The 27,431-nt window shown below is 47.5% G+C and overlaps 1 protein-coding gene across 15 annotated transcripts in view; it reads left to right on the top strand.

The window, feature by feature from the left end:
- The window catches only part of GOLGA4 (golgin A4), a 244,928-nt gene that overhangs the window by 26,234 nt on the left and 191,263 nt on the right, over positions 1-27,431 (top strand). For 7 of the 15 annotated variants that reach the window (XR_004256961.1, XM_032237102.1, XM_032237101.1 and 4 more), the window contains one exon: positions 11,712-11,810. The exons of the other annotated variants lie outside the window; for them this stretch is intronic. Coding sequence is in view for 6 of the 7 variants with exons in the window: in XM_032237102.1 (XP_032092993.1) it covers positions 11,712-11,810 (99 nt within the window). In the remaining variant the exon portion in view is untranslated. The remainder of the gene's footprint in view (positions 1-11,711; positions 11,811-27,431) is intronic. 15 annotated transcript variants of the gene reach the window in all.

Here is a 27,431-nt window from a genome sequence, read left to right on the forward strand (position 1 = left end):
CAGCGATTTTGTAACTATTTCTTGAGATGTATTATTAAGGAAACGCTTAGACTGCTTCGATTTGGGAGCCATTATAAAAAAGCGCACAAACAAACAAAGTCTCTGCTCCCCTCGGTTTTAAATGGGGTACTATTTATAGATTTTTAACAGTTAATAAGGAGAAGTCTTCAGGAGAATAGAACTGATTGAGTGTGTCATATATCAAACGCAGAAGCTATAAAATCACCATCTTGTAACGCAGCTGGATAAGAAAGCCTTTTACAAAATTGAAGCTGGTATTTTGAATAGTAATAAGAAAAAAATACAACTTCAAGTTAATATTTGGTTTTGAAGCCATTTCAAAATTTATCTGCCTGCAGTTAATAAAACTCTATTGCCTGAATATGCAGCTTTAAGTGAAGAGGCTGAATTCCCCTTTTATTTTGAAGTTAAGGCTTGGCAAAACTTTCAGTGAGTAAACATTGTAACAAGACCGTTCAGCAGATTCATCACCATTTAACTTCCAGATAGGCAAAGTTAATGAAGGAATAACATTCTTGTAGAAATAAAGCTAATTAAAAAGCTTCTGCTGGCCTATTGTGAAACCAAAACATGTGATAAGCAATCTCTTTTGTTGTGAATTCTTGTGAGGATTAACAAAAAGTGTTCATTATTACCGGAGAAACCAGCCTGCTCGGCGCCATTTTAAAAGCCTCTAAGTAAATAATTTTTCGGAGGAGAAAAAGAAAAGAAGCTAAAATGTTGATAAACAATTATTGTGCACGGAAATGGATTCAGCTCGTGATAAGATTAAATCAAACAAAACTTTGAGCAGAGTGGGGGAGTCTTACTTTGTCCTGCACAAGGCAGTTTGAAGTTCCCAGCACGGACAGCTGTTCTGCCTTGGGCTAGCCCCCCTTTCCCTGCAAGCACAAAAGCTGCAAAAATCGAAGAGCATTTGCCAGCAAAACAATTTCTTCTTTCCTTCTTGCCTGAAGGATAAGAAAACCTGATAAGACGTCAGATGGAAGATCCTCTAAACAGGTACGTAGCCAGGAATTCGGAGGCAGCTGATTTTTTTGCTGCCACCACCAGCAAGCTCCTCCCAGGAAGCCACTAGAGCCATGGTTTCTGCTGTTACATCCCACCGTATCCTCTGGTTGTGACATTGGCACATGGACACCAAGCATAAGTGGAAGCTGACATCATCTCCCTTTGTGGGAGGAGACCTTTTTGGGGATTCTTTAGCACCCTTTCTCATAGAGACTAAAGATAAAAGAAAGGTGCTGCCTTCACAGGGCAGGAGGTCTGATTTTTGTCCCTCACCATACTTTAGATGCCCTTCCTTTCGTCAGGGCGTGGCAGGATCTAGTTTTAACAGACAGCGATGGCTATTTCTTAGCCGCTCCACTTACCAGTTGGATAGATCCAGATTTGGAAGGAACAAAAGACAGGCAGCAGACACAGACCAAATGGCCATTTCGTGCTGGGAATAATAACAATAAGCCTTACAGACAGCAGAAATGACTCAGAGGAGACCCTCCCCATAGGGGGTTGCCTACAATTTTTGCAAAAGGGTAGGGGGAAACCAACCGATTCTTGGGTATTGGACATAGTAAGATCATGATTTTCCCTGGAATTTTGTTCCCTTCCTCCGAGGTTCTTCCTTCGCTGTCCCATGTCTAGGGACCCAGAGAGCAGGGGTCTTATGGAAGCAGCAATCCAACATTTGTTGGACATTCGGTTCATACAGCCAGTTCCACTGGAACAGTAGGGACAGGGATTCTATTCAATGCTTTTTGTGATCCCAAAGGCTTCGGGGGTGGGCGGGCAAAGGGTAATTTTCAATCTACAGGGTCTCAACAGGTATCTGGTTTACAGAAGGTTTAAGATGCTTGAAGGTTCAGTCTATTCTGGCGGGAAGCTGACACGGGGACCTTTTGACTTCAGTGAACCTGATGACAGGCATTTCCAAATGCAGCCCTTCCATTCGGACTTGTGTTGGCCCCAAGGACATTAACCAAAGTTCTAGCAGCACTGGCTGCCTATCTTCGGACATTGCCCATCTGAATCCAGTGTTATTTAGATGACTTGCTGATTCAGGCTTCATTCCGTTGACAGGCGGAAAGGGATACCTTCATTCAGGTTCTAAGAGATCATGGGTTTTCTGTAAATCTGGACAAATGTCATCTAGTCCCCGCTACAAGACTGGTGCACTTAGGGGCACTCCTAGACACTCTAACAGGAAAGATCTTTCTTTCTCAGGAGAGGCGGGACGGTATCAGGGCGTTGACAGCTCCGATTCAAGCAGACAAGCTGGTTCCGTTGGCACTGCTGTCCCAGTTTTTGGGGAAACTAGTATCTTGCAGCTTCCTGGTGCCCTGGGCAAGATTCCATGCCAGACCACTCCAGTGGTTCATGCTGCCCTATCAGAAGGTGTGTTACTGCACATCTCCAGTGAAAGTGCAGATGCCGCCAAAGGTTCTATACTCTCTGCACTGGTGGGGATCCAGGGCTATAAACAAGGGGTGTGTTTTCAGAGAGATGGACAGGTTGACCATAAAACAGACGCCAACCTATTCGGCTGGGGCCCCCATTTCAGACATCAGGTAGTCCAGGGATGGTGGACTCCTCAGGAGTTAAACCACAATATAAACTGGCTGGAACTACGGGCAGCTCGTCTAGCTCTCAGGGCTTTCCACCAGCAGATCTCTGGGCGCCATGTTCTTATTCTAACAGACAATGTGGCCATGAAGGCCCACATCAATTGATAGGGGGAGACTCGGTCGAAGTCCCTCATGACAGAAGCAGAGATATTGTTTTGGTGGGCAGAGTCTTACCTGCTGTCGATCAGGGCAGAACATATTGCGGGGGTGACCAATGTGCAAGCAAACTGGTTGAGCAGGGCCACGGTAGACCATGCAGAGTGACGTCTGCATCCCAGTCTCTTTGCGAAGCTGGGTGTCTGATTCGGCCACACTGTCCGGGATCTCTTCACCTCTCCAATGAACTTTCACCTTCCAAAGTTTTACTTGAGGTTTCCAGTTCTGGGAGCAGAAGGAGATGCTTTACGATGTCCTTGGCCCTGGGATCTATTGTATGCTTTCTCCCCCACTCCCTCTGATCCCAGCTATAGTGAAGAAGGTGTTAATGGAGAGGACAGAGGTATTGCTGGTGGCTCCCCATTGGCCCAGGTGACCATGGTTTGCTGATCTGGTCAGACTGTTGATAGATAGACTATGGACCATTCCCCCAGAGAGAATATCTTTCAGTCAGGGGCCCATTCAACATCCAAAGCCCCAGTGGTTACATTTGACTGTTGGTTGAGAAGAAAATGCTGAAAATAGAAAAATTATCTAATAAGATCCATAAGAACAATTCAGGCAGCTAGACAACCTTCTATCATCCGCATCTACAATGCAACTTGGAGAGTATTTAGTACCTGGTGTCAGAAAGGGCAGGTAGATTCTACTTTGGCCTCTGTACTGGAATTCCTGCAGGAAGGTTTAGAAAAAGGACTTTCTTCAAACACACTTCGATGACTTGTTGCGGCTTTGGCCTCTGTTATTAGTTCTCTAGCTTACCATCTAGGGTTAGAGCTTTTCTCAGGGGCGCCTCTAATTTATGGCCTTCAGCGGTACACCATTATCCAACTTGGGATTTGCCTTAGGTGTTACAGGCACTGATCATAGCACCCTTTGAGCCATTAAGGGAGCCTAGTCTTTGTCTCCTCTCCTGTAAGAAGTCATTCCTAGTGGCTATCATGTCTGCCAGACGGATTTCAGAATTGGCAGCGTTGTCAGTGAGAAATGATCTCTGTGTGTTTCATGCAAACAAGGTAGTTCTGCAAATGGACCCTGCCCTTATGCCTAAAGTTAACTCTTTGTTTCACCGAACACAGGAGTTAATACTTCTGGACTTCTCTCCTCGGCCTAAGCATGCATTAGAAAGACAATATCATAAATTAGATGTAAGGAGGACCCTCCGCATTTATGTTTCTAGGACATCTTCATTCAGGTGCCCCAGAGGACCATAGCCCATTCTACAAGAAGTATGGCCACTACAGCTGTTTCGGCTACTCAGGCGTCAGTGGAGGAAATATGTCGGGCAGCAACATTGGTATTGGTATTGGTATTTTATTATTTGTATGCCGCCCTTCTCCTGGAGGACTCAGGGCGGCGAACAATTCAAAGGGGGAAAAGAGGGGGAACATAAAAGACAAAATACAAATAATAAAAGTAGACAACAGTCGCACAACCATACATGTCGAGAGGGGAGGGAACTCATCACCCCCAGGCCTGCCGGCAAAGCCAGGTTTTGATGGCTTTTCGGAAGGCCTGGAGAGAGGTGAGGGTCCGAATCCCTGCGGGGAGTTCATTCCAAAGGGCCGGAGCTGCCACAGAGAAGGCCCTCCCCCGGGTAATAGCCAGGTGGCATTGGCTGGTAGATGGCACCCGGAGGAGGCCAACCCTGTGAGATCTAATGGGTCTGTGGGAGGTAATTGGCAGCAGGCAGTCTCTCAAGTACCCAGATCCAATACCATGAAGGGCTTTATAAGTTACGACTAGCACCTTGAAGCGTATCCGGAGACTGATCGGTAACCAGTGCAGCTCGCGGAGGATAGGTGCAACGTGGGTGTACCGAGGTGCACCCACAATCGCTTGCGCGGCTGCGTTCTGGACGAGTTGAAGTCTCCGAATACTCTTCAAGGGCTGCCCCATGTAGAGCGCATTGCAGTAGTCCAGTCTTGAGGTCACGAGGGCATGAGTGACTGTTGCGAGTGCCTCTCGGTCCAGGTAGGGACGCAACTGGTGCACCAGGCGAACCTGGGCAAATGCCCCCCTGGTCACAGCCGACAAATGGTGTTCTAAAGTCAGCTGTGGATCCAGGAGGACCCCCAAGTTGCGAGCCCTATCTGAGGGGCGTAGGTTTTCACCCCCCAGCCTGAGTGATGGAATATTGACCAAGTTTTTGGGAGGAAAACACAGCAGCCACTCGGTCTTGTCTGGATTGAGTACAAGCTTGTTAACCCCCATCCAGACCCTAACAGCCTCCAGGCACTGGCACATCATGTCAACCGCTTCACTGAGTTGGCACGGGGCGGACAGATACAACTGTGTATCGTCCGCATATTGATGGTGTTTTATCCCGTGCCGTCGAATGATCTCACCCAGTGGCTTCATGTAGATATTAAATAGCAGGGGGGACAGGACCGAACACTGAGGAACCCCGTATTTCAGGGGCCTAGGGGTCGACCTCTCCTCCCCAACTAACACCGACTGCGACCTGTCCGAGAGGTAGGAGGAGAACCACCGAAAAACGGTGCCTCCCACCCCCACCTCTCGCAGTCGTCGCAGAAGGATACCATGGTCGATGGTATCGAAGGCCGCTGAGAGGTCAAGAAGCACTAGGATGGAGGAATGACCTCCATCCCTGGCTCTCCAGAGATCATCGGTCAGTGCGACCAAAGCGGTTTCCGTGCTGTAGCCAGGCCTGAAACCAGACTGAAAGGAGTCTAGATGGACATCACTGGTGTCATTCATATGCCATTACAGACTTGATGCATATTCATCAGCAGAAACAGCTTTTGATTGATGTGTGCTTCAGAAGGTGCATCAGGACCTTTGGGTCAAGACAAATTCCGCCTGTAGGACATCCAAGGCTTTGGTATGTCACATCCTGGACTCTCCCATCGATACCATAGAGAAGGGGCATTGGTCTTACCTGTGAACGCCCTTTCTCATGACGATTGACGGGAGAATCCAGCCCCACCTGACTGCTTGGCCAATTGCTGGGAGAAGGACATCACACTCTCTTTGTCTTCATTGATCAACTGAGGACCATTACCAGGGAGGCATGTCTTCAGAATTTCAATTCAATCAACGAGCTAACAGGCTAGAATAACCCATCCTGGACTCTCCCGTCGACCATCATGAGAAAAGGTGTTCATAGGTAAGACCAATGCCCCTTTTCTGCTAACCATTTTTCTTGTAAAGTGAGTTCATAATATAAAATTCCTGTCCTTCACTAAAATCTATTAGTCTATCGCCTCTATTATCTCATTCACCACTTCCATATGGACCAGTCACTTTCCCCCGTTATTACCGTGTTTCCCCTAAAATAAGACAGGATCTTATTTTCTTTTGACCCACAAAATATGGCCTTGGCCTTATTATCAGGGGGGTATTATTATTTTGGGAATGCAGGAGGTGGCAAGCGTGGGATTGCATGTCCTGTCGCCCCCATTGCCTCCCCTCCCTGTTCTTTGCGCTGGCTGGTACTGCCCTGACGTGTCCCATCACTGCCCTGCATTGCGTTGGGCTTTCTTTGAGAGGGGGACAATCTGTGGAGCGAGAGATTTAGGAAATCTGGGCTAGCGTGGGGCAGTTTCTCCAGTAAAGCGTCTGATTCATCCCAGGGTTGAGTGTTTTGCCACCTCTCTGCCCCGGCTTGGAAGCTGCACAGGAAGCCTGCCATGACTGGTGAGGGGGTGAGAAGAGATGGCAAGAGGAGCCACGTCTCGCTCCATGCCTCTCACTTCTCCCCCATCCCACTTGCCACCTCTCTTGCTAAAGAGATGGTGGGGAAGGGAAGCAGCCTGCATTCTGTTAGTATTGGGGTTAGTATCACTTGTCAGACTATTGTCCCTCCTAGTTAGTGAAAACCTTGAGGATGGTGACGATCAGGTAGATTCATGCAGTGATGAATTCCTCACTGCAAATTTTATATTGTGAGAACCTTTTAGAGACCCTGATTTGTCTTCTACTACAACCTTCATCCAATCTCCCATCCTGTTTTAGAGAAGGTGGTAGAAAAGGTAGTAGCTCTGCAGCTCCAGGGGCTCCTGGATGAAATCAATTTCCTGGACCCATCGCGTCATAATTCAGGCCTTGCTATTGGATAGAGACAGCCTTGCCCGCATTCATAGATGATCTCTGATGGGAGTGAAATAGGGATAATACAACCATTCTTGCTTTCCTTGACCTTTCAGTGATATTCAGTACCATTGACCATGATATCCTTTTATTTAAAGTTATGAGGATTGCTCCTTACCTGATCCTTGCCCTTATAGGATGATTAAATTAGCTGAACATGCTGAGATGTGTCCAAAGATTAAGTAAAGTAATCATTTGATTTAAAGAAGCCATTATACAACATGTATTGAAAATACTCCTAACTCAGTAGATGTAAATACAGATTTGTCTCAAATACATTACTTCTAGCCAAGACTAATGTGTGACTTCAGATTAGTTAGCTAGACCCATTTCAGTTGTTGCTTTTATCTGAGTTAAGGATCTAAAAATTGCTTAGTTGACAATCTTTCTGGGTGATCTTATGGGCTCAATTGTATGAGCCCTACTTAGTATAAAGGCAGTTTTATTTCATTGATTGCAGTTTTCGTTTGGGCCACCTGGTGAAAATTGGCTGCAATAGAACTATTGTTCAATGGTTTACAATAGCTATATCCAGAACTGTGAAGTGGGTTGCCTACTGTTGATGTATCAGTGATCTGATCAGGAGCCAAGGTGGCGCAGTGGTTAAATGCAGCACTGCAGGCTACTGCTAGATCAGCAGTTCAGCGGTTCAAATCTCACCGGTTCAGGGTTGACTCAGCCTTCCATCCTTCCGAGGTGGGTAAAATGAGGACCCAGATTGTTGGGGGCAATATGCTGACTCTCTGTAAACCGCTTAGAGAGGGCTGAAAGCCCTATGAAGCGGTATATAAGTCTACTGCTATCTTTATTGTTCTGTAAGGTTCTCTTTTGTCTAATGCATTATTTAATATCAAGCTGAGGCACAGAGAGAATCAATTCAAAGCTTTGGTATGAAATGTATCAGAATGTTATCAGCTGCATAGTTAGCACCAAGAAAACAACCAGTATCCTACATACAACTGACTGGATAAAGAAAAACAAACAAATACAAAAAGGTAGAGATTTGGAGGAAAATATTCTTTGGATTGAGCTTCATTGTTATTTATGTGACTTGAACTCATGTCAAAGAATTGGTTACAAAGAACTTTTAAAAATAATTATATCTAGTGCACTAGCTGTAACTTTCTCTAAATTTCACCTATAATTCTTGTCCAAATCTTTCTTTTACGGTGCTTGACTATTGCAGTAGAATTGTACTAAATAAAAGAGGATCATATGCATACTTTGAAAGATCCACAGTACTCTGATTACTAGTTGTTTCATGGACATACTTTAAGTTGCTAGTACTACTACAAATTCATAAACAGCTTAATATAATACATGACTAATTAATCTATACCTTGCATTATAAATATTTCCAAACACCGAAACTTGTCAGGCCTAGAACCAAGAGTTACATGTGGCAGTTCTTTCAAGCTGAGTTCTTTATTGTTTCACACTCTAGACAAAATCTTGCCAGATTGAAAGCTCTATTGTCTGAATTAACAATATACTTTGTGAACTATTAGGGAAGAGTTGGTTTCACCCTCTTTCTCAAGCACATGATATCTGGACTGATTTGCTTCCTCTGGAATACATCCTACGCTTTCCTCTTGGAGATCCACTCCTCACTACTTTCCATTTAAGACCTGGCCTGGCTTTTTGAAGATATTCCCAAATTCAGTGGCGTTTTATTGACTACATAGAAACAGTATAGGAGTTTTTCTTTCCTTAAGTTGTAAAATCATCGATCTTGGATATATGGCATTTGGGTACTATTCTCTTCATTTTTTAGAAAAACAGTGAAAGTATATTTCTTTAGATGATCCTCTACATATGACTGATTTTAATATTTGCATATCCTCAGATGTTCAACTTCTTTTAAACCTTTTCCCCACATTCTGATGTGCTGGGAGTTTTTTTAATACCACGTTTTCCAGAAAATAAGATCCGGTCTTATATTTGTGGGGGGGCCCCCTCCAAAATAAATACTAGGCCTTATTTTGGGGGGATATCATTTCCCCCCATGTACAGCACGCAGTGAGAGCACAGGAGTGGGATGGGGCAAATTTGGTACAAACAGAACAGCGTTGCCTGCGCATGGATGAGATGCAGAGCTTGGAAACATGAAGAGGTTGGATATGGGGGCATGCCTTTCCCGTGCAAGGCTGGCCCCTGCAGCCGCGGAGAGGTTGTGTTGGATGGGGGTGGAAAGGCCGCCAAGGTGTGAGCAGCCAGGCCAACGTTCCTCTGGACAGAGCAGGGGGCAGCTGTGCTGTTTCAAAATATCTTATGAAGCAAGGTCTAGTGCCAGGATTTGGTCCTCCTCCCTCCCCCCTCCCTCCCTCCCTCTCTCTCTCTCTCTCTCTCTCTTTCACACACACATATGCACACGTGCTGTTGAGCTCTCAAATGTGTTTGATAATTTCTGAATTTCTAACAATATCTTTTGCAAACTTAAAGTTTATTTCTGCTGTTGAGGTTGTGCCATTATCTCCAGCTGACAAACACTGCTGATCTGGCTTGGAAGGTTTTTGCAAAATTAAGCATAAATTCACAATAAGGTCTTATTTTCACTTTTCTCTGGTTAAAGATATACTTCAAAGGAACATCTATATGCTTTTCTTCTTATCATTCTCTATAGACAAAATAGTGAGACCTTGAGGTGCCAAGCCCGCATAATCAGTGAGAAAAGTAAAAGTGTTTTGTTTCCAATACACAAACCTCCAGCTTCCGAGTAGCAGTGTCATCTTAACCTCTGTTGTTACAATTTTCTTTGTTGCTTTTTGTATCTTTTTTATTCCAAGTTTTAAAAAAAAGTCAAATTCTTGAATGAAATAGAGAAGAAAAGGGGAGAAAACACACAGTAATGAACAAGGAGAATTTTAGTCCACAGGTTGCAAAAAATAACAATAAAAAAGAAGAAGAAAACTTAATCCATTCATTTTAAAAGGGTTGCATAAATTCCATCCATGAAAATAACATTTAAAAAGTAAGATAACCCACTGTCCCAAACCACTCAAAGCTTAATTCCACCGCTTATTTCTTCTGTTCTCAAATTTAAATTAATTTTAAGTTTTTTATAGGCAGTCTCTTTTAAAACGATAAAAATTCCTCACCAGCTGGAAACACTTTCTTTTTCCGTATCCTTCCGTTTCAGAGCTGCCCCGACTTCATCAGCCTGGTAGCTGGACTTTTTGTCACCAGCTTGAAGAACTTTTCTTGGATCTATCAGGGACTTTGCGATGTCCCTGAGATCAGCAAAATGTATTCTTCCTGTTCACCATTTCTGCGGAACCCAGCGGCAAATGTATTGGCTGCAGTCTCGGAGCATCGAGACCGCACGTCCATATTGTCACAACGTTGGCTCCTCCCCCCAAGAGCAAATGTCTTCCGTTTGCCCCTCCAAAGCAGATGCCAAGGCCAGCCCTGTGGAAAGCTATCTGCTCTCCATGCAAAACCTCAAGGGCTTTGCAGAACCATCAGGGAAGAGAAGCCTAGCTTTCCTCATCCAACTCCAGGCAGCACAGTTTCTTCAGAGCTTAGCCAGCCCAGGGACGATACAGAGACTGGGTGCTGCCATAGTGAGGCAAGGCAGGTAGCCACAGGAATTCGTAAGGATTATACAGTATGTGTATGTGGAGAAAGATTACCCCTCCCCCATCCCATTCACCATCAAACAATGAGGTGAATGGGGAGCAGGTGATGAGGCATGGCAGGTGGAGGACTTCAGCTGGGTGGGGGATGAGGACAGAAGAAAGCCCCTCCAGAGACAGATACAACTGTTGACCAGCAGTGGTGGAGGCCTATTGCCATTATCCCCTGGTCTGAAAAGGCAGACGGGGAGCAAGGAGTGGTCTGGCTGCTAGGTCCCTGAGGTGCGTAGGTCCAGGGTGTGTGGGGCAGCTCCATCCCCCACCTTCCTCACTTCACCTCTTGGTAACAGCACTGGGAGATTGAGCGGCCTACTGCCTGTTGCGGCCTCGAGCAACCAGATGGGGGACAAAGTGTGCAGGGTCTTAACTAGGGCTTGTTTTGAGGGTAGGGCTTAATATTTGGTGCACATATAAAATCATGCTAGGGCTTATTTTCAGCATATGTCTTATTTTCGGGGATTAAGGTATTAAGTGTTTAGATTACTCTTTGGGTATAAAACTGGTATGTACATTAAAGGTAGTTTTTGATTTGCAACTTTTCATTTAATGATGGCTCAAAGTTGATGAGCTTAGAAAAAAGTGACTTACAACCTATCTCAAACTTAAGAACCATCACATGACCTCTACAGTCACAGGATCTTAATTCAAGGATTTGGCAAATGGCTCACAATTATGATTGTTGCAGCCTCTTATTATCATGTGATCATGATTTGCAACTTTCCCAGCCCACTTCCAACAAGCTATTGGGGAAGCCAAATTTGTTTAATAACAATATAACTCAATGACTATGGTAAAAATGGTTTTAAACTTGGATCTGGAATTGCTTATCTTGTTGCTTAGTGAGCAAAATTTTGGTTCCAATTGTAGCCATAAGTAGAAGATTGTGTGTAAATAGATCCGAGAACTGTTATTGTTTCATGAATTATTACAGTGTTTGCAGTTATAATTTTACCTGCTGTGTTATGCATTTATGCCCATGTATAAATCTTGGTTGCTTTGAACATCTATTAAACAATCTGTTGTAGTTATATATGCAATTTTATACATATCTACGGCTTTGTGACCTGAATGTGAAATCTATTGTGATAAATGTACAATGTGGTTTTCTATTGTTCTATACTATTATTTTTGACTTTATTGTTTTATTCATTGAATGTCACAGCTGCTAGCTGGGATGATATCAGAGCCTGCTTTTCTTTCTGAATATACTGTTTTTGCTTTGGAACCCACCAAACAACCTAAGTCAAAGTGTGAGTGTGTGGTGAGTTCCCACTACTCTCTCCTTCACATTGATGGCTTGGCAGATACAAGAAGATACTATAATACTAGAAGCCAAAAATAATCCTGCTTTTTGTTTACGTTTTTAAATCATACTAAATACTATGTTGCTAACCTGTACTACAGAATGCTAACACTCAATTAACACACCTTAATTAGCAGCTTTTGAGAAACTCTGGGTTGTAACTCAGCACCTCAACTTTCTGAAATATCCAAAGAGGCCATTTGATGATGTGATTTCTTTGAAAAATATGTGGTTGAAATTTGTCAGCTTTTTTGTTATTGTGGTTACTGCTTTTGGAAGGGTGTATAAGAGTAAGAATATGAGGAAAGAATCAGATGAACTGTTCCAATTTCTATTCTTAAAATCATATCTAACCTAAAATAAATGGTTTGAAATGTTGATGCCCAAACCTAGCTATTTCATTTCTAAATATCACCTGGTGTGAATTCAGGATGTTGACAGGCTATGGAGAGGGTGTTAGGAGCCACAGCATGCCATTAGTTCCTCTCCCCTTTTTTACTTTAATATTGCAATGAAAATTAACATCGCTAAGCTAGACATATTATAAACATTCATGCAAAGTATTTTTGTAAGATAGTTGATTATATATGATTGTTTAGATTTTTAAAAAATCAAATCAAATATTTTTATACTACTACTTTTTTCCTGCAAAAAGTAAGTTTTTGGAAGAGTGCTGTTTGATATAGTTGAGGGTATTGAAGAATAACAACTCTTCATTTTAGATCAGTTTTATAGCAAGTAATGTTTTGTGGATCTGATTAGATAGAGATTTAAGAATTAAAACAAGACAAGGCATGAGAGAAAAAAATAAAAGAATTTATTCAGAATTAGAAGATGTACTTTTGGAGTATAAGACACACCAAGACTTTAAAGAGGCAAATTTTTTAAAAAAGTTTTTGCATTCTGCAGATCTCCCAAAACCGGGCGTTTTTTGCGAAAACAGACTTGTTTTTTATTAAAAAAAAGGGGGGGGGGCATGCATAGCCTTTAGGAGACTTATAGAATGCAAAAAATGGCCTGTTTTTTGCTCATTTTTGCGCTCTGGAAGCCTCCTAAAGGCTATGCATGGCTATTTTGGTGAAGGGGGCGGGGTTTCAGGAGGCCAAAAATGCTGTATTTTCCAGTGGAAAAGAGGGAGGGGTCCCATTTGGGTATTCTCAAAGTCTGATTGGCCCAAAGACTGAGAGAAAGCTTCTTAAATACTCCTTCCTTCCATTCTTGCCCAGTTTCCTCTCAGTCTTTTGGTCCAAGTACTGTTGAGTATTGGTATAGGTAGGAAAGTTTCTTTATTCGATCAAATCCTTGTATTTGGCTCAATTGGAGATTCTAAATTTGATCAAATTCTAAATTGCAGCTGTGGCTCAAAGGGACAATCTTCTGCCTCGCGCGGTCGGGAAGAGCCCCGTGGGACGATTGTCCTCCCCCTCTGTGGGCCTGGAGCCCTTCTTCCTACCCTGGGTCTGTGGGAGTGACGAGCTCCGAAGCACAGCTTCGGGAGCATTTTTCAAAGGCGGATGGCGGAGAGCATTGCCTTCCAGGAGTTGCACGAGGCGCGTGCGGGAAGCCTGTGGAGCCGTCGCTTTAAATTCAGATGACTGCCGCACACCGTGCCTTCTCCCTGCTTGTAGGAGCGGCGGCCAATTGGGGGGGGGGTTGAGCCTCCTGAGCCGCGGAGCCCCTGGAGGTTCAGGAGTCCGCCTCTTCTCCAGGGCGATTGTCACGACCTCAGAGGCTGTTGCGATGGACACATTGCCCGCACCCGGTGTTTTGCAGCTCCGGTGGCCATTTTGGTAAGCACCATGTGCACGGGGCCTGGTTCGATTGCGTGGCTGCTCGGAGGCCCTTAGGTCGGAGAGTCCAGTCGGGACCAGAACCAGTCCAGCTCCCAAGGGCCCAGGCTCCGGTGGAGCCTACAGAGGCCTGGTTTTCTTGTGCTCCTGAACATGTAAGTGGGGCAATGGAGGAGAACTCCGAGCTTCCTCAGGGCCAGGTGGAGGCCCCTATGGCAGTGAAGGAGGAGCAGGGACAGGAGCCCAGGCCCAGGGCCCCTCAACCAAGCCCTTGGCGGCTCAGCGCCCCTCTAGGGCTCCAACAAGGGAGGAGGCTAAGGGACACAAGGCCCTAGAAAACACCTTCGCCAGGGCTGAAAGGCAGGCCTAGCTCAACCAGCAGGTCCAGGTCCCCAGTCAGGCCCTTGTCTGCCCATTCGACCTCACCTAGGGGTTTCAGTCCGTCCTCTCCTTCGGCCTCCCCGGCCAGATCCTGCAGGTATTCCAGGCACAGAGGGTCACCTTCCCCTTCGGTTTCCCCAGGACCATCAAGGGATGTTTCTGTGGACCCCTTGGAAGGGACATCTAGGATGCACCATTCTGCTCGTAGGTTGGCTCCGCAGGGTCCTGGTTCTTCCTATGAGGAATTTGAGGACTTGAATGCCTCCCTGAGGGTATCAAGAGGCTTATATCTGCAGCCATTTCCTGGGGTATTGCCCAGCGGGACAGGAGCTCCCATTCTTCTAGGACTCAGGGCGGCCATAGCCGTCAGCAGTATAGAGCATCCTCTCCATCCATGGTCAGCGAGGGTTCCATCCTGGGAGAGGAGAACCTCCAGGACATGGGGTCTCGGAGGACGAGGACACGGCCCCTCCCGATCCCCCCTCTTCTTCGGGGCTTTTTCCCCCAGCCATGTTCAAGACCCTGCTGAACAAGGCAAGGAAATCCACCATGATTGGTACTCGGGATCACACGGTTCCCCCGCCTAGAGACCCGGATATGGCCATGTTTTCGTACACAGCCACGAACAAGGAGGAGATTCCTGCCCCTCCTCTTTTCATGGAGGTTGTAACCAATCAGTGGACCTGCCCTTCCAATTTTTCCAACCGTGGAAGTAATGACCGCCGCTTCTACAATGTGGACCAGGCCTTCGCTCAGGCCCTTCAGCTACCAACCGTTGACAAGCCTGTTGCTACCTTGGTCTCCTTGTCACTGGTGGTGTCCGGGGATGCCGCTGATAAATTAAAACCCGAGGACAAACGCGCGGAGCTTACCTTGTGGAAGAATTTTAACGCCTCCACCTGGGTCATAAAATCTGCGGCGGCAGTCTCATACTTTAATCGCACTATTGTGATGTGGCTCCGCCAGCTCCAGGATCGCATTCTGATCCAGGACAAGTGCCTCCATCAGGACCTTACGAAAATTATATCTTCCTCACAGTTCTCCACGGATGCGACCCTTGATATAGTCACATTTGCTTCCAGCGCCTTGGCCACTTCGGTTACTTCCTACCGCCTTTTATGGCTGCGTAACTGGCAGATAGATAATAAGGCCAAGTGAAATCTGGCAGCTGCCTCCTTCAAGGTAGGAACCTTTTTGGGGAGACTCTCGGCCCCATTTTGATCGAGAAGAAAGATAAGAAAAAGGTTCTCCCAAAGGTTCGGCCAAAAAGAATGAGTCCCGAGCTCACCCTTACCGCAGGCCATTGTATAGGGCTCCCGATTTTGACCATCACCAACGCTTCTCTTCTTTCAGGTCAGACAGACAATTCCCAGGGTCGGCCTACCAGGATCGTAACAGGTTCCAACACCAATCCAGGTGGCCCTTTCGAGGTGGCGGCGGTCACTTCCCCTACCGCAGGGGAAGTGACTCGAACCTGAGTCTCCCCATAGGCGGCCGTCTGTCCCTCTATGCAGATCAATGGGACAAGATCACCTCGGATGCCTGGGTCAGATCCACGATCCGCCACAGTCTGAGGCTAGAGTTCCTCTCCACCACCACCCCTGAATCTCTTCAGGTCGTTTCCTCCGTTGCGGAGCCTGGATTGCTGCCGCCTGATGGATCAGGCCATAAAACACCTCGACATTCAGGCAGTGGAAGCGGTTCCACATTCAGAACACGGTCAGGGCCACTACTTCAACCTGTTTGTGGTCCCAAAGAGTTCGGGGGGCTGGAGGGCAATTCTGGACTTCAAGCGCCTGAACTGCTTCTTGATTTACAGGCGCTTCAAAATGTCCTCCCTCAAGTCCATTCTTCAGGGCATCCGGACAGAGGACTTCTTGGCATTGGTAGACCTGACAGAGGCCTACCTCCACCTACCAATTCTCCCTGCTCATCACAGATTTCTGAGGTTTTCACAGGGGGACCGTCATTTTCAATACAGGGCTCTGCCCTTCGGGTTAGCTTCTCCCCCTCGCACATTCACGAAGGTGTTGGTGGCATTGGCAGCTAACCTCCAATCCGTCCCAGTGAGACTCCAATACTACCTGGACGATTGGTTCACAGACCTTTGGTTCACCATTCAGAGCCTTCAGTCCCTGGGGTTTTCAGTCAACTTCCCCAAAAGTTATCCTATCCTTTCCACACACATCCTTCACCAGGGCACGGTCATAGATTCAGTGTCAGGGGCGGTCCACCTGTCTCTAGACCGTCAGGCAGATCTGCGGCAGCTCGCGAGCACAGTTCACAGAAGTCAGTTAGTTTCAGTCCTAACATTATCACAGTTGCTGGGCAAAATGGTGTCTTGCATTGGGATAGTCCTGTGGGCCAGACTCCATCTCTGTCCCCTCCAATGGGCTCTCATCCCATTTCAAAGGAGGAGGAGGAGCAACTCTCTTTGGACGCTCCGTCTTTCGGCGGAGGTCCGCGCCTCCCTCAGGTGGTGGCTCTCCCCTGCCCTGCGACGGGGCTGCTCTTTTTGGGAGCCGGACAGGGTGACTGTGACCACAGACGCGAGTCTGTTTGTTGGGGGGTGCTGATGGACTCCAGGCTAGCACAGGGCTGGTGGGCTGCCTCAGACTTCAGACACAACATAAATTGGTTGGAACTGAAGGTAGCGCGCCTGGCCCTTCAACACTTCAGGATGTTTGTGGAGGGCCACAACATGCTTCTCCTGACAGACAACGTATCCACGAAAGCCCACATAAATCGTCAGGGAGGGACTCATTCTCGGGCTCTCTGGCTGAAGGCCCTGAGGATCGGCTCTTGGGTGGAGAGACACCTGTCTTCCCTGGTGTCGGAACACATCTCCGGTCTGTCCAATCACCAGGCAGACTGGCTGAACTGGGCAACCCTGGACAACGGGGAGTGGCAGCTCCACCCGGATATCTTTTGGGAGGTCTGTCGGACGTTCGGCACCCTTCTGGTGGACCTCTTTGCCACCACGGCGAACTTGCATTGTCAGCGTTCCAAATATCATGCAGAATTAAATCAGAGTTGAAGGCAAAACTATGCTTAAAGTTCCAATTTAATAAAGGAGGCATGTTGGCATTGTGCTGTGGGATTCCAACTCTGGAAGTTACATCAGAATCCCACCCAGTTAAAAGTTCATGATCTTGTCCCCACACCCACAGTCCATCACATGGTCCAATCTTCTTCCACGCTGATTCTCCACTCAGCTGCTTCCAGTCAGGTGTGAAAGTGCAGAGACAAAGGATGATCCTGGCTTCTAGTAAAGAATGAAAAAGAATACATTCTACAATCTCACTCCTGTCTATTCCGCCCTCCCATCAACTATACTAAAGAAACAGCATAATGAAATAAGAGAAAATATGGCAGGCCAAAATTCTAAAAGGAATATAAATGTAGGCCTGACAGGCGGCCTCTTCTCAGAAGAAAAACGTTTCCTGAAAAGAGAATAACATAAAAGTTAACATGAAAAATTAACCACCTACTTCCACTCCTAGGGGACCCTTTGGCTTATCGGGAAACTTCTCGTGGAATTGTTCTACTAACTTTTCTACTTTTAAGTTCCAGCTTTTCACCCAAGTGGCTTCAGACAAAGGGTAAGCCTTCCATTGCACTAAATACTGTAAGCGACCCCTATTCAACCTAGAGTCTACAATCTTTTCCACCTCAGATTGTGTTTCCCCTTCTATCGCTATAGATGGTGTTTTCCCTTCTATCTCTATAGGAGGAAAGAATGTTTGGGTGGATGCTCATATGCTAGACCCATTTACTGGTTTCATTCTACGATGAAATTCTGGGCCAAATTTCCCTAGACTTCTGGGTAGACTGAGTTGAACTGTAGATGGGTTAACTATCTTCACTATTGGGAATGGACCTAGAAATTTTGGACCAAATTCCTTGCTAGGCATTCCTAATCTTAAGTATTTGGTAGACACAAAAACTTTGTCCCCCAAAAGGAATGGGTGTTTATCAGCTTGCTTCTGGTAGGCTTCTGCTGCATCTGCTAGAGCCTTCTTCGTATTCTCCCAACCTTTCTTTAGCATGTCCATCCATTCATTCAAAGACATGGAGGAAGGAGATTCTCTATGCAGCTCAGGCATGGGAACAAATTCCATGCCACTGGTAATCTGGAAAGGAGTAAATCCAGTGCTGCTGTGAACCGCATTGTTGTATGCCACTTCGGCGAAGGGTAGCAAGTCTGACCAGTTGTCTTGCTGATAGTCCACAAAACATCGGATGTATTGTTCCACTACCGCATTGGCTCTCTCTGCTGCGCAGTTCATGCTGGGATGAACCTCTGAGCTCAGTTCTTGTGTGGACCCAATGGATCTCAGGACCTGGCTCCAGAACTTAGCTGTGAACTGGACTCCGCGGTCTGAAATGATCTTCTTGTGCAATCCATGCAGGCGATAAATGTGTTTCACAAACATTTTCACTAATTTCTTTGCGGACGGCAACTGAGCAAGCGATGAAGTGCGCCTGCTTAAAAACCAAGTCCATAACTGTCCAGATTACTCTGTTTCCACTGCTGTCTGGAAGTTGCACGATGAAGTCCATTGCAACCTCTTCCCTTGGTCTGTTAGGGCTGGCCACTCATTATAGCAGTCCAGACTGGTCTGTTGGGAGCGCCAATTTCATAGCTGTCATCAGCTTATCCTGGCTTCCATTACTATCATGCTGCGGTTTTCTTGACAAAATATCCCCCAACAAGTTTTTGGGTTCTTGTTGGACAGCTGGGTTTTTTGGCTCTGCTGCAGGTTCTGGGCTCTTGGATTCAATCATCCCTGGCTGGTCCTTTTTCTCCATCGGTGGTATTGGCTCATCCACAATCATCAATTTCCTACCACCGTCTTTCCACTTTATCGTAGGTTTCCACTTGTCAAGCCATGCAAGCCCCAAGATTATTTTCTCCAGCATCTCTGGAGCAACAATAAATCTGAGAAGATCGCAGTGGCGACCCACTTGTAACTTCACCAGTTCAGTTACTAGCATGGGTTGGGCCCCTCCAATTAGTGTTCCATCTACTTGCTCAACCCGAATGGGACAGGCTAGAGGTCTTGTGCTTATGCCTAGTTGCTTGACAATCGACGTGCTGATTAAGCATCGAGCGCAACTGGTGCTCACAACTGCTATAACTTCCCCCTCCAACCCCGTCTTAGGCACTTGGAGGTTGACTTGGAAGGCAAAGGGGCGAATGGGTGCATTCACCATGGGTCATCTTCAGCATTTTCCTCCTCCGAGGCCTCCCCCTTGGTAGGACTCTTTGTCACCTTAAGTTGGGGATCCTCTTCTAGAGGTTGTTGGGCCAGATGACTCTTTTGTGGTGGCATCTGGGGCCTTCTCTTTTCTGTCATGGCAGTAGGTGCGGACGTTTGTGGCAATGGGGCTGGGGCCAAGCACTCTGATGCTTTGTGGCCAAGTTGACAGCAAAGGTGGCATTTCAATTGTCCCCACGAGGAACGGGATGTAGTCTAGTTACATCGCTAAACTTAGGAACCGCCTCATCACATTTTTCCACCATTCATTCTGTAGCTTGCCCCTTGGTAATTCCTTCTTCCATTGTTGAGAACCTTTCTCTGTAGGAAGGTTGGGCAAGAACCTTTTGGGGCATTGCAGGGGAGACTGGAACCAGTGGGGAGGTCAACCCCTCGGTTGGCCACTGCCCAGTTGTCTGCCATGGTGCCATCTGCTGAGGAAGGGCAGGTACCAACTGGAAACCCTTGCATCCATGACCTGGGATTAAGACTCATCCCGAGGGTGCCTGATTCACAGGTTGCAGTTTACCCAATGATGGCTGGTTAGGGGGGTTTATGTGCCAAGGGCCCCTCTGCTGGCTTGGAGGATTTCTGGCCCAAGGGCCCCTCTGTTGGCTTGAGGGACTTTCCCATGTTGATGGTCCAGGAGGTGCCCACTGGAATCTTAACCATCCATACTCTGGGAAGAAAGCCCAATTTAGTAGTGCTTCATCCACTGGCTGCAGCCCAATTTCTGGTGGCTGGCAAGTGAAGGATGGTTGAAAATCCCATCTTGCTAGGGATTCTGTCTTCAACTCAGTTGCAGGGCATTGGCTCATTTCAAATATCCCCGTGTGGAAGGAGTCAAAATCACCACTCCAGGGTTTTTTCCAAGCCTTGGCTGGGGGAAAGGAGGGGGAGCATGCACTCACATTTAGTTGTCTGAAATAGTCCGGGATCTCCATTCATAAGATCTTCTGGCCATTCTTCCTCCGTGTTGAGAATAAGCTCCTTCATTCCACTTCTTTCCATCCCCCACAGGCTGAGCTTCTTGCCAGCGGCAATAAATTTTAAAAGTGAAACTGCTTTTACCTTTGCAGATTTGCAGAGATACGTCTCATCTCAGCTTCTTATCTCCAAAGGCTTTCTCCTAATTGTTCACTGATATTTTACGCTGACCGGGTGGTTCAGCGTTGGGAAAACAGCCACCCTCACCAGCACCCCTCCCTCATGGAGGAGGGGTGCTGGTGATTTATTTTGAAGGCAGAGTTGGAATAATGTCAGCGTTCCAAATATGCAGAATTAAATCAGAATCAAAGGCAACACTATGCTTAAAGTTCCAATTCAATAAGGCAGGCATGTTAGCATTGTGCTGTGGGATTCCAACTCTGGAAGTTACATCAGAATCCCACCTAGTTAAAAGTTCATGATCTTGTCCCCACACCCACAGTTCATCACATGGTCCATCTTCTTCTTCCACGCTGGCGTCTCCACCTAGCTGCTTCCGGTCAGGTGTGAAAGTGCGGAGACAAAGGATGACCTTGGCTTCTAGTAAAGAATGAAAAACAATACATTCCACAATCTCACTCCTGTCTATTCCCCCCTCCCATCAACTATACTAAAGAAACAGCATAATGAAATATGGCAGGCCAAAATTCTAAAAGGAATATAAATGTAGGCCTGACACACACTTGCCAAGGTTCTTCACCCAATCCCAGAGCCGGGCTGCGGAGGGCATGGATGCCCTCCGGAGCAGGTGGCCTCCAGGCCTACTCTATGCCTTCCCTCCCATTCCCCTCATCCCTAGGACCCTAATGAAGATGGTGTCGGAGAGGGCCCTGGTTGTCATGATAGTCCCTTATTGGCTCAGGATTTAGTCCAGCTTTCAGTGGCCCCTCCATGGATGATTCCTCAGGAGGAGGTCATCTTGTGCCAGGGGGTCTTGATCCATCTGGAGCCCAGTGGCTCCATCTGACCGCCTGGCTCTTGAACGGTGCCTCCTGAGGAGGGCCAACCTGTCATCCAAAGTCATTCACACCATTGAGGCTTCTAGGCGCCCTTCAATGTCTCGGATTTATAACTCCACCTTGGCTGCCTTTGTCAGATGGTGTTCCCCTTTAGACATCTACCTGGCCAGGGCCACCATCCCTAACATCCTGGATTTTCTGCAGAAAGGCCTGGACAACAGCCTGTCCCATAACAACCTGCGGCCTCTGGTGGTGGCACTGTCTTCAGTTTTGGGGTGTGTGGGGTCTTCTTCCCTTTCACATGTTCCCTTAATCAAGAGCTTCCTTAAGGGAGCGGCCAATCTCAGGCCCCCTCCTATCCACAGGTTCCCTACATGGTATCTGCCCCTGGTCCTCAGAGCCTTGACAGGGCCCCCATTCGAACTGTTCAGTCTTTCATATGAGATTTCTGTCCCTTAAGGTTGCCTTTCTGGTGGCGATTACTTCTACCCATCGTATCTCGGAGCTGGGTGCCCTGTCATCCAAAGATGACTTTTGCCATTTTCACCAGGATAGGGTGGTTCTTTGACTTGACCCCACTTTTCTCCGAAATGTGAACACCCCTTTCCATAGGTCACAGGAAATTATACTGCCCGATTTTTGCCCGGGCCCTTCTAGTGACAGGGAGAGACTGTGGCATCGTTTAGACGTTTGTCACACCTTGTGGCAGAGAAAACGTGACGCACAGAAAATACTGTGGGGAGGAAAGGAGGGGCACTTTTGAAAAGGAAAGTGCTTTTAACAGGACCTCCACGAAAGATAGCCGCCTTATCGGTCTGTTTACAATGTCTGGACCAATTTAGCTTTGAGACTCCTGTTTTTCACCTTGGAAAGGATCGACCATCAACACCAAGGAAAAGTGGACTTGAGATACAAGTAGGAAGTGGGTTGGAGTAACTGTACTTTTGAAAGTGAAATAGAAAGTCCTTTTTATCTGCTATGCAATTCAGCATAGAACTATTCACTGCAGAGTGATATAATCCATAATAATTGAAATGAACAACACTGAGAGAGATCTCAGCATAGCATTGAATAACCTTCTTGAGGATGAGTGGCTAAAATCTATTGACTACAATGGAAAGGAAAACATTCCTGTAGCTCTATTGGAGAAAGCTAAGCGACGAAAAGTTGTAGATTTTCTGATTCAATATTATGAAGAAGATGCTGTAGGTGTGTGCATCAATGTCCTTCAAAAAAGCAATTTAAATGATATTGCTAAAAATCTTAAAGAAATTGAACAGAAAGTTGCAGATGTTGATGCTCACCAACTTATACCAGATTACAGAAATGACATTAAAAAAAGAATTGAAAAAATGAAAGATCTTAATGCTGTTCCTGGCGAATATGTGCTCCTAAATCAGAGATGCTCAAAGCTAATCATCCTAGATTATCATCCGTCTGAAGATGAGAAAGAAGATGAAAGGGTCCTTTGGCATGCTGGCGACGCCTGCAGCTTGCTCCCTGTTGCACTCTTTCAGTGGAAGGGAGCGACGGAAGATGGCGAAGACGCGGGTGGGGACTTAACACCTTTTCAGCCGACGCACCTCTCCCTTCAATCCGCCTCAGCCACCCCAGACTCTGGACCCCTTGCTATACTGTTCCAGGTCCACAGGAGAGGAGGGAAGACAAGACACTCTCCCCCTACACTATCCTTGATTTCCAGCTATTTGAACTATTTGAACTGTATGAACCGCTTGCACAATATTAATACCTGCGCAAAATTTTCTGTATGTGGAATGTGTGTTTGTATGCATGTAAATGAATGATCCCACGTTTTAAATTAATTTAATTTTATATCCTCTGTTTTATTGTACTATTATATGCTTTTAACGGTTACAGTGGGGTATGTATGCGGAGAATGCCTGCCCGGTATATATGAGGGGACTGAGAGTGCGGCCTGGAGCCTGCTCCACTGAGTGCAGAAGCAGAAGTGGATGGTGGCCTGGATCCGCCTCTCGTCCTAGAGTGAATGGTATGAATGCCCTGCCGAGAAGAACGGGGGCGTGGGAGGGGAAGAGGGGTCTACGGGGATGGGGACGGGACGGAGCATCTCGGTTACGACCAGGAGGGCAGGTATGACGGGAGCTACAGGGCTAGCCATTACCAGGGAAGGAGGGTTCGCTATGTCACAGTGATCCCTTGTTCCGGCCCTGAAAGCTCAACTCAAGGACCTGGTGACAAGAGAAGTCAGGGCCCTGGTCTCAGGTTGCTGTTGCTAAATGCCAGGTCTGTTATTCATAAAGCTCCCCTCGTCCAGGACTTAATATTAGACGAGGGGGCAGACCTGGCATGTATTACTGAAACCTGGCTGGGCCACGAGGGAGGAGTCCCCCTCTCAGAAATATGCCCAGAAGGGTTTCAGGTGCTCCACCAACTATGACACCAGAGAAAAAGGTGGGGGAGTGGCAGTTATTATCCGAGAATCATTAGTTCCTCACAGGATCCCTGCTCCAGAGACTGTCGGGTGTGAGTCCCTTCTTGTGAAGTTCGACCTAGGGGGTTAAGTGGGCTTGTTTTTGACGTACCTACCTCCCAGCTGCGTCACAACAGCCCTGCCTGCGCTCCTAGAGTCAGTAGCCGGACTAATGGTCGAGTTCCCCAGACTGATAGTACTGGGGGACTTCAACCCACCATCTCTCGGCGAACGCTCTGATGGGGCCCAGGAGTTCATGGCTTCCATGACAACCATGGACTTGACCCAGGTAATTCAGGGTCCGACTCATACAGCGGGACACACGCTCGACCTTGTGTTTCTCTTGGGGCAATGGAGACGTGATCTGGAACTAAAGAGTATAGAGATCTCGCCCTTGTCATGGTCAGATCACTTCCTGCTGAGTTTGATTTTCGGAAGCTATTCCCCCACTGCAGGGAGGTGGAGCCGAAATGGTTCCGCCCTAGGCGCCTGATGGACCCATTGGGATTTCGACAGAGCTTGGAGAGATACCTGACTCCCTTGCCTACAATCCGACAGAGTCCTTGGTCGCTGCTTGGAATACAGCGCGGCTGAGGCACTAGATCGGATTGCGCCTTTGCGGCCTCTCCGCGGCAGTGGATCCAGGAGGGCACCTTGGTTTACCGAGGAACTTCGGGAGATGAAGCGCCAAAAGAGACGCTTAGAGCGACGTTGGAGGGCTAGTAACTCCGAATCCGACCGAACACAACTAAGAGCCTTTATTAGGTCTTATTTAGTGGCGATACGGATGGCAAAATGTACTCATTTTTCCGCTCTTATTGCGTCTGCAGAATCTCGCCCGGCTGCCCTGTTTAGGATAACACGCTCCCTCCTGAAAGGGGAGAACACAGGGGAACCCTTACAGGGAAGGGCTGAGGAATTTGCTCAGTTTCTGTTGGACAAAGTCACTCAGATTTGGAGGGACATTGACTCCACTTGGACAGTACCAGCGGAGATGCTGAGGGTGGGCCTTGATCAGATTTCTTGGAGTGAGTTCCAGCTTGTCACTCCTGAGGAAGTGGACAAGGCCATGGGAGCGATGAGTGCCTCCACCTGTTTACTGGACCCGTGCCCCTCCTGGTTGGTCTCGACCAGCAGGGAGGTAACACGAGGCTGGCTCCAGAGGATCGCGAACACCTCTCTGCAGGAGGGATCATTCCCACAACCTCTGAAGGAAGCGGTGGTAAGACCCGTCCTTAAGAAGCCTTCTCTGGACCCAGCTATCCTCAAAAACTATCGTTCAGTCTCCAACCTCCCTTTTTTAGGGAAGGTTGTTCAGAAGGTGGTGGCCTTTCAACTCCGACTGACCTTGGATGAAGCAGATTATCTAGACCCCTTTCAGTCTGGTTTCAGGCCTGGTTACTGCACCAAAACTGCTTTGGTCGCGCTGACCGATGATCTCTGGCGGGCCAGGGATAGAGGACATTCCTCTATCCTGGTACTCCTTGACCTCTCAGCGGCCTTCGATACCATCGACCATGGTATCGTTCTGCGACGGCTGGAAGAGGTGGGAGGCACCGTTTTACCTCCTCTTACCTCTCGGGCAGGTCGCAGTCGGTGTTGGTTGGAGGACAGAGGTTGACCCCTAGGCCCCTTAAATATGGGGTGCCACAGGAGTCGGTCTTGTCCCCCCTCCTATTTAATATCTACATGAAGCCACTGGGTGAGATCATTCACCGGCACGGGATTAAATACCATCAGTATGCGGAGAATACACAGTTGTATTAGTCCACCCCGTACCAACTCAGTGTAGCGGTGGAAGTGATATGCCAGTGCCTGGAAGCTGTCAGGGCCTGGATGGGAATGAACAAGCTTGCACTCAATCCTGACAAGACCGAGTTGCTATGGATGTTGCCCCCCAAGGAAAGTCCAGATATTCCATCCCTAAGCCTGGGGAGTGAAACTTTACAACCCTCAGAGAGGGCTCGCAACTTGGGTGTCCTCCTGGACCCGCAGCTGACATTAGAACATCATTTGTCAGCTGTGACCAGGGGGGCCTTTGCCCAGGTTCGCCTGGTGCACCAGCTGCAGCCCCACCTGGACCGGGAGGCTCTTTGAATGGTCACTCACACCCTCGTCACCTCAAGACTTAACTACTGTAACGCGCTCTACATGGGGCTGCCCCTGAAAAGTGTTCGGAGACTACAATTGGTCCAGAATGCAGCTGCGTGAACGATATTGGGTGTACCGAGATACACCCATGTTACACCTATCCTCCGCGAGCTGCACTGGCTTCCTATCGGTCTCCGAACACGCTTCAAGGTGCTGGTTATTACCTTTAAAGTCCTACATGGCCTAGGACCTGGATATCTGCGAGACTGTCTTCTGCTACATACCTCCCAACAGCCAATAAGATCACACAGGATGGGCCTTCTCCAGGTGCCGTCGACCAGACAATGTCCTATGGTGGCTCCTTGGGGGAGGGCCTTCTCTGTAGCTGCTCCGACCCTATGGAACGATCTACCCCCAGAGATCTGGACCCTTCCTACTCTCTCGGCCTTCCAAAAGGCTACTAAAACCTGGCTATTCCGGCAGGCCTGGGGCTGTTGACCTCATGAATGATGTCCAGCCCCGCCTAGATTGAGTGCATGAAGTGATTTTTTAATTTGTTTTTCTTTTCTCTATTTTTTAATTTTTATCCTTTTAGTGATGTGACTTGGCTAGAGCCTTGGGAGCTGTTATCAGACTCTGACAGCGAGGGGCTTTCTGAGTCATGCTTGGAAGAGGAGGAGGGCTCTGGACAGGGGTCTGACTCCGAGCAGGGCTTGGAGAGACTAGTTGGTCCCCAGGTACTGACTGAGCCTTGGATCAGTGGGGAGGACACAAGAGAGACTGAGCCTTGGATCAGTGGGGAGGAGACAAGAGAGACTGAGCAAGAACCCTCCTGTGAGTCTTTTCGAGATGCACATAGGAGAAGAGCTGACTGACGTAAGGCACAATTGAGGACTCATAGGAGGTGATTACACCCAGCTGTTGCTCGGGACTGATGGTGCCACACCCTGGTTGCAGAAGCCAACGTGGTTCGTTTATGGAGAATTCAGTTCCGGTCTTGTTTGGGTTTGTAAGACACTTGGAAAAGTGATTTTGCTTCGTGAACATTCGGGGCTGTAAGAGCTTTGTTTCTGCATTCTGCTGCATAACCTTGTTTGCAAGAGACTTTATCTGTGTTTACTTTGGGCTCGCAGCCAGTCTGAGCTGAGACTGATAAACACTTTCGTTTGGCAAGCTTTATGTGACTTTAGTTTTGGAGCAGGCTAAGTGCGGGCCAGAACAGTGATGTATTTCTGTAAGCCGTCCGGAGTCCTTCGGGATTGGGTGGCATATAAATTTATTAAATTTGAATTTGAATTTTTGCGCATTTATCTCAGGCAGACTGCGGGGGTGTGCAGGTCGGAGGCTCTCTTTGTCTCCTTCCAACTTGGGATGTTCAGGGCCAGGGTGTCTTCACCCACGATTGGCTGTTGGCTGCGACAAGCCATTGCAGAGGCCTATAGGGCAGTGGGTCATACTGTTCCCTCCCGGATTATGGCCCATTCCTCGAGGAGTGCCGTGGGCCACTAGGGCTCCGTTTGAGGACATTTGTCAGGCCGCTGCCTGGGCCTCCCCGACTCTGTTCATACGACACCATTGCCTGGACGCGTTCGCCTCAGTGGATGCTTCCTTTGGGCATAGGGTCCTACAGAGGGTGGCGGCTGACACTCCCCTTGGGC

Source organism: Thamnophis elegans, chromosome Z, assembly GCF_009769535.1.
Source record: "Thamnophis elegans isolate rThaEle1 chromosome Z, rThaEle1.pri, whole genome shotgun sequence".
Lineage (NCBI taxonomy): Eukaryota > Metazoa > Chordata > Lepidosauria > Squamata > Colubridae > Thamnophis > Thamnophis elegans.